Source organism: Manis pentadactyla, chromosome 2, assembly GCF_030020395.1.
Source record: "Manis pentadactyla isolate mManPen7 chromosome 2, mManPen7.hap1, whole genome shotgun sequence".
In the NCBI taxonomy this organism is placed as follows: Eukaryota; Metazoa; Chordata; class Mammalia; order Pholidota; family Manidae; genus Manis; species Manis pentadactyla.
In genome coordinates this window covers 642,346-655,854 of record NC_080020.1, presented here as the reverse complement: position 1 = coordinate 655,854, position 13,509 = coordinate 642,346, and the positions used below count along the sequence as shown (strand labels likewise).

The window sequence follows — 13,509 nt, the reverse complement described above, 5'->3', positions numbered from 1 at the left end:
GAGATACAAAATAGAAGTGGTGGTAATTGTATTTGTATATCATCATAAAAGTAAAATTTGCCACTTCTGATTGAGCAGATATGCCACATTCAGGGCTCTCCCTATATCATCTCATTTAATAATTACAAGAACTCTATAAAATAGGGAATATCTGCTTTTGAAGATGAGAACACCAAAGCCCTGAGTAAGCTGGCAGGTGGCAGGCCTGTGAGGCCCACACTGGCATTCTCGCCTGCCAGCCTGCCCTGCCCCCGGCCGTGAGCATCAGCGCAGCACCAGCTGACAGCGGCTCTGCCACTGCCCTGCGATTCTGCCCTTTGAGTCTGAGAAACTGGAATAAAGCGAGCTGTGTGGTACTGAGTCACCTTACGCCGATCCTCAGGGTCCTGGGCAAGCCCTGAGACTCAGGTCACCTACACGGAGGGCAGGTCTGATCTGTGCCACGTGAGTAATCAGCTCCAGGGGTGCCTGGCTCCTGCCCAGTCCACAGCAGGGCTGGCGTGGCAGGGCCAGACGAGGGGCAGGGATGCTGCCCCTTCTCCCGCCCCATCTGGGCACAGAGGCGTGCGCTCAACACTGACGCGCTTATGTCCTTTCACAGCTACATTTTTAAAAGCCTGGTTACCTTTCTAACGCAGTATATAAACATTAAAATTATTACTTTTTATCACAGACCTCTGAACCTCTCTCTCTCCCCCAAAAGCAAGATCAGCGAGCATACATGCATCCGACAACATTTCACGTACAGTTTCTGGGGACCGTCTCTGCACCCGGCCTGCACTTAGCTCTCGGGGTGCAGCCGGCTGCAGGAAAATGGATGTGGTTGGGCTGCACTGGCCTGAGGAAGTCCTCGAGGGGGCATCCCCGAGATGCTGATGGGCTCAAGTGAGCTCCTGAAAAGGGTTTGCGTCTGATTGTAACTCGTCTACTTACTTATTTTGTATTTGGTGTGACCACGCTTGTAACAGTCTGTGCAAGTGGTGTGTGTCAATGGGAAGGTGCTCGAGCCCGGGAGCGGGTCTGCGCCCTACCCGCGGCCCCCGACGGCCCCTGGGTCTGTGCGCACAGCTGGGCCGCACGTCCCACCCTCCCGGGTGCACTGGGGGCTGCGGTCCCGCGCTGCCAGGCCTCCAGGGCGCTCGGGGCGCCGCGCACCGGGGCTGCGGCCTCCCGTCCACGGCCCGGCTCCCCTGGCCCAGCTCGGGGGCTGCGTCTACCCGGAGCTGCGCAGCGTCTGGCCGGGTGCGTCCTTGCCGAGTAAGACTTCACCGTGGGGCCGGGCTCGGGGACCCGGCCGCCTGCCCAGGGGGAGGCTTGCGTCAGCCAGGGGGCCGCACCCGTGGGCACCGCGCGGGGCCGCAGGGACAGCGGTGGCGCGGGCGGCTCGGTCCCTGGATGTGGGTGTCGCCGCGAGGGCGCCGGGTCCGGGCGGCTGGGCGTTGGCGCCTCTGCTCGCAGCGGATCGGGTGGCGCGGCAGCCGGAGGGTCACAGACCGAGCCGAGCTTGGCGGAGGCCGGAGGCGCCCGGGCGCCCGCGGTGGTGCGGGGAGCAGCGGGCGGCATGGCCCTGGGCCTGGGCTGCCGGCCGGACCTGGGGGCGCTGCGCGCGTGGAGGAAGCCGCTCCGGGGCCCCCGCGGCAGCCCCTCGCCCTGCAGCCCCTCCGCGGGAGCTGCCGCCCGGGACCCGCAGGTGAGTGCTGGCGACGCCGCCCCGCAGGTTCCCGGGGGGCCCGTGCGCTGTCGTGTATTCTGGGGACCCTGGCACAGCCCCACGGAGAGTCCGTGACTAGAGGAGGTGGCCTGACAGCTCTGCCGGGCAGACCCAGCAGGACTTCGTGGAAGAGACGACGCATTTATGTCATCGTTCACACGTTTAGGGTTTGTGTGGTCATCTTCCTTGGGACCTGCCAGTGATGCCAGGAGGGAAGGTGGGAGACGCCCGCTCACGGAAGAGCAGCGGAGGCCCAGTGGCCGGGGCCAGGTGGGGTCCCCAATGCGGGCAGTCGTTCGTTCCTGCACTTTTTCCTCGTTTTCTTTAATGCCTCGGTTTTGAGGCTGTTTTGTCTTGAATTCCCATCCATCGTTGTCCTGATGGCTGGCCTCGACGGGGTTCCGAGCAGGTCCGTCTGTCCCACGTCCTGGCTGTCTCCCCAGAGTGCCCTGCAGGCCGCACAAGCTGCACTCACCTTGAATGACTGATTGACCCGCTCTCGAATCCCTAGGGCTTGGCCTCACCCAGCTGGGGACACAGACACCCAACTTCTGCCCGTTCCTTGTACACCCGGCGGAGAACGAAGTTGCCAGAGGCACAGATGGGCTGCCACCCTTCTAAATACCTTATCAAAATCTGACTCACCCCAGGAACAGCCTGTGAAAACTTGACAAGCTGACCTGTTGTGTCAATGCGATTTTTTTTTTCTGCTGGAGCCAGCCTCCTGGAACGCAAAGAGCTCCCTCTGCAGTCGCTTTGGGGTCTTGTCTGGGCCACCCGCCTGGGCCTGGGTGTTTCTTCCCCCACCAAATTCCCTGGTTAATTTCTGCAGGCTGCTGGGGGTGGGGGTGCGGGTGGGGGGCTTTGGGCTATTTCACTTCTCTTTATCCACTTCTCATAAACATCACTTCTCTCAGCTTGGCTTAAAAAAAACAACAGCTTTAATTCACATACCGTTAAAGTCACCCTTTCAAGTATATAATTGAGCGTTTTTTAGTGTATTCAGAGTTTATTAGAGTAAACTTCTAGTTGAATGGATTGCCCTTTCATGTCTTTACAAATTTGCTCTGATAAAGACTCACTTACATGGGCTCTCCTTACACTAAGGATGTCAGCACATCATCCACCATATGTGAAAAATATTTTCTCCAAGTTATTATGTGTCTTTTCATTTTGTTTAACATTTTCCATCTAATATCAGAACATTTCCATCACCCATTTCAGCTTGGTTTGCTTTTATTTCCTTTGGTGGCAGAAAAAACCTAACAGTGATTGTCATGTTCAACACAGCACCTCATAGCTCCTTAAATGGGGGCTTTTTAGTGTCCCCAGATTACAGGTAATGAAGTGTATCACAGGTAGTACATTCTTAAAAAATTAAGAGCTTTTCTTTGAATGATTTTATAGAGATTTCCTTTAAAGAAAAATGTGTGACTGACACCTTTCATATTGCTAATTGTCAGAAAATAATAGACTTCCGGGAAATTTTCCAAATGATCATTTATATAAACTTGTAGGAATTCATCCTAAGGACTATAAAGCCCTAATTAATATATGTTTAGAAGTCTTTATGGAAGCATACTAGTAGTATCTTAGAAGACAAATAAGAGGTCACAGAGGTTCCAAAAACACTTCATTTGGCATCCAGGAGAATGTTTTTATAAAAGGTTTGACAATTATTTCTTTATTTCTTAAAATAAAAAAGTCTTTTTAAGTAAAATACTTAAGAATTTTTGAACTTATCATTTTGACCATTTTAAATGTACAATACACTGGCATTAAGCACATTGATAATCTTGTATAGCCCACTGCTGTCCATTTCCAGAACTTATTCCTCATCCCAGACAGAAAGTCTGTCTCCATTAAAATCCCCATCTCTATCCTGGTAACCTTTATTCTACTTCTGTCTCTATGAATTTGCAGATTTTAGGAACCTCAGATAAATGGAATCACACGGTGTATGCCCTTCTGTGAATGGCTTCTTTCACTAAACAATGTTTTCAAGGTTCACCCTTGTTAGTATGTGTCAAAACTTCCTTCCTTTGTATGGCTGATGAGTTTGGGTTTTGATATGAAGCCAAGAGGAAAATTTGAGATTATGCTCTGACACTGACCAGAGTATCAGCATTTGGGGTCCTCATGACGGCAGATGCCCACACTCTTAAGGCCAGACAAGTAGGTGAATGATAAGCATCCCTTATGAGAACCGGGCCACATAAGTTGACCCTGTCCCGGATGGGCCCCAGAGAAGAGCCTTGGGGCAGCCAACCACAGACTCGGGGGCTGCCCTGGGGCACAGTCTGGGTTGGCTGCAGTGCCCCGTGTGACAATCTCCAGGTGGTTTAGGCTGGATATTTTCCAAGGCCAGGGTCACTGGTCACCCACCACAGTCAGAAGAAACTTCATTAGTTCTCCTGGGGATCATCTAGTTCTGAGCAGCTTGGATTCCTGACGTGTCTGCCTGGATGGACCAGCTGCCAAAGTACAGCCCTCCCCTGTGTCCCATGCCCCCCTATCCCGACTAAAGAAATGCACCTGCTACAAGAATGCTGTAAAAAGAACCAATGGAATTCTGGAGAACACCTGCCTGAGTGACTGATTTTCATTTAAAGTAGTTTTATTCTGACAATAGTCAGCTTTCAGCCTCAGTTTTCTGTTGAGGACATCCAGTGCTGGTTCATGAAATAAGACCATTCGACAGCAAATAGATTCTTTCTCCTGATGGCAGGAGGATCTGCATCCAATTCATCTACAAAGATCCCAAGTCACTCGCATACAAATTGCATATGGGATGAGAAACACGCTCTGGATCTTTTTCACCCTGGGAATTATTTTTCAGGTCTTCTGGGGAGATGTTCTGCAAACCCACTGATACTAAAATGCAGATTTCCTCCAAGCATCAGTTACTGGGGGGTCTCTATCATGTGGCCTATATCTGGTTTGCAGAGTTGAAAGGCAGTAATAATTCACTCCGAGCTGCAGAGAATATTCCATCATGCTCAGCAGAACTCGCCGCAAGATGACACATGACATAATCATGATTGATAGGCGAGCACGTAGTACCTATGGCCCCTTTAGGTCAGACTACAGACTACAGAATGGGTGATTACATTCCCCAATCTATCTTCCAGGCATATGCTGTGTGCTCAGCCTAGAAACAATACTTGGTTTTCCTTTTCCTCTCTGCCACACACTGTTCACCTGGCTAACTTCTTATCTTTTAAGACAACAGAGAAAGCACTTCCCCAGAAAGCCATTTCTCACATCTGTGGTCTAACACAGTGGATTTCCCTCCTGCCTATGCACTCAGCATCAGCACCCAGTACTCAGAGTCCAGCACTCAGTACTCAGCATCCAACACCCAGCACTCAGTACTCAACACCCATCACTCAGCACCAGCACCCATTACTCACAACTCAGCACCCAGCACACTATTGTCTATCATTGCTATTTCTTCTACTGACCATGAGGTCACTGAGTGTGGACACCATGTCTTATTAATTTTTTAATCTACAACCTCTAGCATGGCTCCACACAGTAGATGTTCAATTAACCAATAATGTGAGGAAATTTACAAAGTTTGGTGGGAGATCTGGAAAAGTAATAGTCTCTGCTCTTCAGTGAGTGGAAAATTGTCTTTTGTTTTTAACAGTAGAATACGTTTGAGTATATTTAAATGAGATCATATCCTAATAATTAAAACATCCCAATTCATAATGGATCAGAGGTCATCATCAAAAACACACTTTTTTCTGATGATAGAGTTATATTTGTTCATTAGATGAAATTTATGAAACACAGAGAAGTATAAGAAATATGAAAAAATAACTTAGAATCCTACCATCCAGAGATAATCGCTGAAGTGTTAAGGTATATATATTTTTAACCATTTTTTCCTATATATTTGCATATGTGTATATTTGGGTTGCCAGGTAAAATAAGAGATGCCTATTTAAATTTGAGTTTCAGATAAATGATGGGTATTTTTGAGTATAATTAAGTCCATGCAATATCTGCTATATATACAAAAAAATTATTTATTGTTTATGTGAAATTGAAATTTGACTGCTGTCCTACATACTGAGACCCTCACATTAAGTCAAACACTGATGGCAGTTGCCATAGCAACTTAGAGACCTGTCCTCCATGTGGAAATGAGTTTGAAATGCTGAAACCTGTGGCCCTGGCCCTCCTATTAACCAACAATCATGCTACTGCTGGGGCTCTGTCCAGGTTGTGTGGCTTCTCCAGTTGTTGTTTCTGTCTCTTCCACATTCCCCAAAAATCTTTAAAATGATATGTGTCATAGTAGAATTAGGTTAGGTACTGGCCACCTTAAAAATAAAGTAGCTATTTTACTAGCAAAATGAGTTTATTTGGGAATAGCAGGGGAATGGCGATTCAGGACAAGCAAATCAGGGCAAACGCAGGCAAGTCTGCAGAGGAAGGGAAGGCATGAGGAGGGAATTCGAGCAGGATTGTTTGCAACAGAAGCTCATTAGGAAGGGCAAGAGTTTGGGAGGGTGGAGGCTGCCCTGGAGGCAGGTGGTGGGGGGCGTGTGGCTGCTGGGCAGGGACAGGTCTTCCTCCGCTTTCAGCTTTCCTAAAGCAGGAGATAAATTCCTACGTGGAAAACGCCCTCCCTCATCAGGACGGGAATGAGCCCCCACCTTCCTGTTGGTGTCAGGCTGCAGAGTAGCCTGCGGACTGCTCCCCTCCCGCTGCAATCAGATGAGGTTTGCTGCACCCACTCCCAGAGTCCTGAGGACAGCGAGGTGCTCAGGGCACGGAAACAGCCCAGGAGATGGTGGCCCTCCTGGAGACGGCACTGTCTCAGCCGGTCTAGATGGATGAACAGGAGGCAGCCAGATGGGCCATCGAGGCAGGGCCAACAGGAAAAAGCACAGAGGATAGGAATGTCCAGAGGTGGGCCTTGGGGCGTCTGCAGGGGTCATCTGCCTGGAAGGCCATGCCTGGGGGCCTGGCCTGCTGTGCTCACAGCCTTCCCACCAGCCCTGTGGTTTTCTGGTCCCACATTCACTCCCAAACCTTGGTGTGCCTAGTGTTGCCATGTCGGAGAGTTCCCAGTTCCTCAGCGTCAAATTGTCCCTTTTGTCAGCTGTCGCACCGACCAGAGGGGCTCGGGCAGGCCTTCTGCTCTGTTACATCAGTCGACCCTCTGCCCTGCTTCCTCGCTGCCAGAACCCCGCCCCCCCCCCCCGTCATTGTGCCTGGAGCTTCTACTCACCCCCCTCACCTCAGGGGCTCTTTGAAGGGGGAGGGAAAGCTACGGGGTATAGTTTTCACTTTTAACAGAAAGGGTTCAGGTGTATGTTGACTTCAGTATTTCCTTTAAGAAAGATCCTTACACGTATCAAAGGGAGACAGCCCTGCATTTAGAAATGTTTTTAGTAGTACAAAATGCCTACATGTCACCCAAATCCTATACATACATAGGGGTGTCATCCTGTTATTTCCCAACATACAGTCTGTAACTTAACCATATTTATTTTAATACCACCCTGCTTTCCAAAGGTCCACATAAAATAAAAGGCCTTCACCCACGGGCAGAAAAGCCCAGCTTACCACATACTGTCCTGTTTTCCTCCAGGAGCTCCCAGTTCCTGAATTCCTCGGAGAGCTGTTCATTCGTTCATGTGGTGACTCGGTGCCTTTATTGTGAATTCCCCATTGATGCCACCACGTGCTGACCTTCTGTGGCATCCGTGGGCCGTGGTGCCCGTGTCCATGGTGTCTGTGGCTGTTTTGTGGGCTGTGATGTCCGTGGCATCTGTGGGCTGTTGTGAAAGCAGTGGCAATGCCTGAGCTGGTGAAGGAGACGTCCGGGCAGAGCCCAGCCTAGCTGGGCACTCATTAGATGTTTTTTACTCTATATTTTATTATTCCCCATGCTTTTCACACTGCACCCTAATTTCACAGCAGGTTATTCCATGACTTGGGTCCACACTGAGCCACATTAGGTATAACAACACTTGTGGGCGTTTCCGTCATACCGTGTCCTCTGTCCTGCTGCGAGTGTCTCATCGTGGTGCCCACCTGGGTGTTTACGGGCGTGGGACCAGGCCAAAGACAGACGAGGTTGGCCTGGGGTCAGTGACGGCTGCTCACCACCCTTGTCCCTCCCACCCCGAGGCAGTGGGAGATCCACCGACCGGTGGTGCTGCGGGTCTGCAGAACCTGCCAGCCTCTCACGGGCTTCAGGACTACCCCTGGGCCCGACCTCACACACATTCAGTTTCAGGAGCCCTGGGTCCTTCTGGGGAGCGGCACCCCCGTGTGGGGCACCCAGAGGCCGACCCCAGCGCCTCTCTCTCTTCCCGTCCCTCCAGCAGAGAGCAACCCCCAAGGGACCCTCGCCTCTGAGCGCAGACGCGGCGGAGGCCATCGCCGTCCTCGACGCCGTCATTGCGGACCTGGACGTGGACAAACACGATGTGGACTTCGACGGTGAGCACGTGCCAGGGGTGGGTGGGCAGCTGGGGGCGGCTGGACTTACTGGCGGGCCCTACGGGGCCCCACACCCTGACCCACGGGAAACTCGCCTCTGCAAGCCGGCCCGGCGCTCCACGCATTCTCTTCCTTGGGCCGCTATTGTGCCGTCCCCGCTGCGAGCCCCGCATTTGACACAAACCTCCCTGGTCCGCTCGCTGAACTGAGGTGGGGTGCAGCCCCAGCACCGTCCGACCCTCTCGGCCTGAACCCAGGGCCTCGGTGAGGGCACAGCAAAGTCCCCTGAGGACCTAAGTGCCATCGTCACAGTTGTTTTTTAATGAGAGTGAATTTATGTTTTTTCTCTGAACACAACAGTAACATAAGTTCATTGAAACTTGAGTGAACTGAACAACCCACCAAACATTAGGAGGAAAGTAAAGGAAAAAACTTGAGCACCTGAACCCAGACATGGTGATCGTCAGCGCTTCGATCTGTCCTCTCAACACGGTTCAAAACACACACACGGATGCACGTGATCTTTTAAAACAAAGCCAGGATCACTTTGCAGTTCTGGGCTTTTCACTTCGCAGTTTGCAGTGCGTGGTCCCCCTCCTCCCCCCAGGCCGGTGCGTGTAGCTCCAAGTCCTCATTTGTGCTGTGCCCGTGATTTCCCGTGGCCCTGGGCCCTTGCTGCAGAGCCAGGCCGCCCGCTGCGCGCTCTGTCCGTCCTGGGCACCTGTGGGCTCCCAGCCGGGATCGCCCCGCCCGGCCTTCTGCCCTCCCCGTGGCGAGTCCTCCCCCCGGCCTGCTTCTCCCTTCCAGTGGCCACCAGCCCCCGGGAGCACGGCTTGCACTCCAACTGGATCCTGCGGGCGCCGCGCCGGCACTCCGAGGACATCGCCGCGCATGTGCACCCTCAGAGCAGTGCGGAGCGCAGGACCGTCGGCGCCCAGAGGAGACTTGAGAGGCACCCCATCTACCTGCCCAAAGCTGTGCAAGGGGCGTTCAGCACCTTGAAATTTAAGCCCAAACCCTGCAAAAGAGAGTAAGTGCTTGGGCCAAGGCATAAGCAGGGTGTTTGCATGTTCCCCAGGCTGCGTGGTTCTTATGGGGCCTTGAGCCCCCTGTCCGACCTGCCAAAATTATTCGTGTGTAATTTTTAGCAGGGAGATCTTAGAAACATTGTGAACAGTCTCTGCACAGAGCCTACCTGGCTCGCTGCTTATCATCCGAAATGTGCCCTCAGCCCTGGAACTGCCCCCCTTTCCCTCTTAGCCCCCATGCTGGCTGCCACCCTCTTCACTGTTTCTCCAAGTCCCGGGCACACTGCGTACCGCAGAGAATTAAGGGGAGTCTGGGATTGCGGAGGGCCGAGCACCAGGAGGGACCCAGTCCCAACCTGATTAGATGCCCTGCCTCGGCAAGGTGCTGGGCGGCCGGATGGACAGCTTCTGGGTGGCTGGCCTCATCTTCCACCAGCTCTTGGCCTTTCTCCCTCCAGATCCTGCTGTCCCAACACCGGACCCCATCTCTGGCCCCTGGTCCCTGTGCGCACTCGGAGCAGTAAATGCTGTTGTGCTCTGGCGGACCCAGGCCACGCTCCAGGGACCTCACCCTTCACAGCCAAAGGGTCCCCGCCTGCTATGCTGAATGTAAAGCCCTCTCTCTCACTCCTCCCTGCCAGCCTGGGGAGCACCCCACAGATCCTCTTCAACTCCTCGGGGGAAGACGTGGAATGGAACACAGAGCTCTTTGCCCTGGAGCCCCCGGCATCTCTGGGGGAGGACTACGTCGAGACCGAGAACCCCAAAGGCCAGTGGCTGCTTCGGGAGCGGCCCTGGGAGCGCACAGGACCCTGACCATTTGGCTCGGCTCAGGCTGAGTCCCTGAGGAGGTGTCTGCTTCCCGGCGGCGCGAGGTGCTTGGTAGACGTAGAAACGAACTCGTGACAAAGTCAAGCCCAGGAGCATGCTGTCTGCTGCTGGCCACTTAGTGCCAAACACACGTGGCCTCCCCGAGGACCTGCTGCAGGGGCGTGTGGAGCGGCTTTCCCTGCACGGGCAGGGGAGCAGGCAGCGCAGCCTGGCTGGTGCTCAGCAGCAGGACCGGGAGTGGGGGGCTCCCTCCCTGGCCTCCCCTCCTGCACATGGCCCCTGGGGCATCTGTCCCAGCAGCTGCTAGAACTCTGTGCAGTGCAGGAAACAAACCCACCCGTGCATCCTGGGCCCAAGTTTTCAAAGAGGCAGACCCTCTCTGTTCGGGGCTCAGAGGCATCCTGGTTCTGTAGGCGGGTTTCCCCCTCTTGTGCAGAATGCAGGTCAGGAGCAGCTCCTTGCCACAGTGTTCTGGAAGCTTCTGCTGAATTAGACTGAAGGTGGTTCCAGAGCCCTGGGAGGCATGTGTTCTAAAACTCAGCTCCACTTCCTGCAGGGGCGCCGAAGCAGGAGGGAGGTGGAAGGATGCTTTTTTCCTAATTCCCACCCAGAAAAATCCACACAGATACCCATGCAACCAGTTTATGGCAGGCTAATCCTCTCCATTCCTCCACGAAGAGCATCATTAAGTTCTTTTGGACTAGAAAGGATTTCTCATTTCAGTAACTAGTTGAAGCAGAATCATGTTTTTCTTTATCTATTCTTTGCCTTTCTCACGTGTGTTTTGCAGTTTGCATATAGCTGTGCTGGGTTGAGCATGAGGACCACTGGCTTGGAGAACAAATGGCGTTTGGTCAATCTGTTTCTTCTGGTGTTTTCCTGTAAAAAAGGAAGTCACCTGGAGGGTGCACACCCCTGAATGCAGGTGTGCTCATGGGGCTAAGGGAGGGAGGCAGACAGCCAAGGATGCTCCAGGCCAAGGTGACTGAGTCATGACATTCTTATTCAGTTTTTTAGAAAGAAACTTTGGTTTAAGTGACTCTGATTTCTGAATCTAAGTGTTTGCAACTCCTGTGAGGGAAACCTAATTATGTGGCATTCTTAAAAATTTTATATTAACACATTTTCAGAATGAAAATATACTAGAAATGTTCTAATACTTAGTATTTTTGCCCATGTCACTGTTTGGGACATCCCTTTTGTTGCATATACTAAGCTCACTATAGCCAGAAGCTTGGCTGAAAAACACATGTTTGGGAATTTGTTTTATGAACTGCATCAGAACACACCAAGTTACTGTGACCTCGTTCCCATATATGGCCTTGTTCTGAAGTCCCACGAATGAAAGTTCACTGGAGATAAACTAGGAATGAAGGTCTCTTTACCCTGCCTTTTACCAAATAGCAGTTTATCATAGATCAACTGTGGAATTATCTGGTAAAGACTGTATGTTTGGCTTTTACAGATAAGAAAAATGTTAACAGAACAGAGAGGATGTTTGGAGCCTTGTTTTTTTTTAGCTTTTATTGCTCATGGGACATGAAACTGTCCTTTTCTCTTCTGCTTCATGTTTTGTATATTTTTGTTTTTCAAGAGACTTTACACAGACTGTCCAAAAAAATTCCACGATCCAGACACCTAAGGCTGGCTTGTGTTTGGGATGATTTTAGGTCTCTGAAATTGGTGATTAAACAGGATCTGGGCTCTGCCTGGGAAATCCTGAGATGGTGTCTGCTGAGGTCTTGAGATAAATAAAACTTGAGACAGTAAAAGTCAATTCAGTAAAAATCAGTCGATTTAATTGATTCTTCCTGCCTTGAACAGACCAGTTATCCAGTCGGGTGGTCCTCATGGGCAATCCCAATTTCTCCACCTTATAACATTGCTATGGGAATCCTAGCACTGAGGGAAAAGTCAGTTTTAACCTGGAAAATCTTGGTTGTTGAAAAGAGTTCTCTTATCTTTATTTTAGATGTGCAGTTACATGATTATTGACTTGCCTTGTGTTGCTACAAGGGCTATTTCTGATCTAGAAACATCTTTTTCCTCAAAGGTCATCTGGATAGACTGCCCAGTGCCCATGGTTTGTTCATCTCTCATTCTTGGGTAAGAAAACACTCATTTATCTTTTAGAGTTTTCTTTTATACTCAATTTCTGTATTTTATTTTGCACTTGTAATCTAAAGAAAGCAAGAGTCCTCAGTGTTTTGAATCTGATCAGCAAGTGGTAAGTGGTTAGGGAAAATCTAAATAATGAGCTGCATTTTTAAATAATAATAACACCTGAACTAGTCAATAATTCATACAAGCAAGACATGCCTAGTCAGATTTAAAGCACAGGTCAAGATGAAACACCATTAATAGTAGTGAATTAGATACATGTGAACTTGTGTGGTGTCAATAATAAACATTTCTGTTTACAGATGTCCTTAATTTTTACCATCTACTGATTTAAATTCAAATCATATTATATCTTAAGAGACTACTTGGTCACTCTAAATGTAGCACTCTACCCATTTCCCTGAGAGAATTATAAAATCAAGTGAAAGAAACGATGTTTTGGTTTTCATAAATTGGAGATTTCAGATCAAAGAGGCGTGTGTGTGTATGTATGCATGTGAACTCAGTTGTAGAACAAATGCAGACAAACTGAATTTGAAAGTTAATTTTTTGCATCAAACTTTACATTTGTATAGGTATGTAAAAGATCCTATCTCATAAATGATATATCGACCTACATTTTTCTTTGAACTGTGATGTGTAAAATAAGATGTAATGTACATTTATTGTTAGGCTTACCTTCTCTGTGAAGTTGGCTACCTCTGTAATGAAAAAGTGAACAGATATGGACAATAGGTTTATGCATTTTAGGCAGTAGCAATTATACTCATTCTCACCCATTTCTTTCAAAGGGGGCATTTTCCAGGTATGTGGTTAGTCAGTTCCACAAGTGTATTTTCAAAAATTATGTGGAATTTAAATGTCTGCATGGAATTTACATGTCCTGTGACAAGTGCTCATTAAAAAAAATTTATCTAAAAAGAAACATGAATTATCCTTGTGCAGCCTTGAAATTCCATACTGGGGAGATTTCCTTAGTATGGGAATTCCACTGTGGTGGCACACCTGGTGATCAGATTTTACCTTGTTTCTAGCTTCAAACTTATCTAGACCTTAGGGATTAAGGGCATATTAATTTATGGTTCAAACAGTTGGCATGAAGGAGAACATTATCTCACACAGATAATTCTGAGAGAGACCCAGTTGTAATGCACAATCACTGCAACTGGTTTTCTTTATAGTGGGAGAAAGTATTCTGTTTTCTTTTTTATAAATTTTAGCATTATGAAATATAACTTATGTATAAAAATTATGGAATTTGTCACAAAGTTGGGTGTCATCCCTTATGCAGGAGCTACGCTAATCTCTGTGTCATTCCAATTTTAGTGTATGTAGTGCCAGAGCAAGCAC

At 49.6% G+C, this 13,509-nt stretch overlaps 1 protein-coding gene and 1 non-coding gene across 5 annotated transcripts; one reads left to right on the top strand and one right to left on the bottom strand.

The window, feature by feature from the left end:
* The first annotated feature begins 506 nt into the window (after window positions 1–506).
* Window positions 507–10,405, top strand: C2H13orf42 (chromosome 2 C13orf42 homolog). 4 transcript variants are annotated; one of them, XM_057489189.1, is made up of 4 exons: window positions 507–1,257; window positions 8,065–8,179; window positions 8,987–9,209; window positions 9,666–10,405. In XM_057489189.1, exons 1-4 carry the CDS (start codon window positions 991–993, stop codon window positions 10,021–10,023), a joined length of 963 nt encoding a protein of 320 aa, XP_057345172.1. In that variant the 5' UTR covers window positions 507–990; the 3' UTR covers window positions 10,024–10,405. The 4 variants fall into 4 exon arrangements, with proteins under 4 accessions (XP_057345172.1, XP_057345170.1, XP_036760738.2 ...); XM_057489187.1 differs by having other exon boundaries at window positions 8,062–8,179; XM_036904843.2 differs by having other exon boundaries at window positions 510–1,257; window positions 8,062–8,179; window positions 9,849–10,405.
* A 2,999-nt stretch (window positions 10,406–13,404) lies between these two features.
* Window positions 13,405–13,509, bottom strand: LOC118922360 (U6 spliceosomal RNA). Its single transcript, XR_005028743.2, has one exon. It is a non-coding gene; the product is annotated as a U6 spliceosomal RNA (small nuclear RNA).

Coding starts and splice junctions, on each gene's coding strand:
- C2H13orf42 (XM_057489187.1), top strand. CDS start 991: ATGGGAAGGTGCTCGAGCCCGGGAGCGGGTCTGCGCCCTACCCGCGGC. Junction 1,258..8,061: donor GCCGGGTGCGTCCTTGCCGA/GTAAGACTTCAC, acceptor CCGTCCCTCCAG/CAGAGAGCAACCCCCAAGGG. Junction 9,210..9,665: donor CCCAAACCCTGCAAAAGAGA/GTAAGTGCTTGG, acceptor TTCTCCCTCCAG/ATCCTGCTGTCCCAACACCG.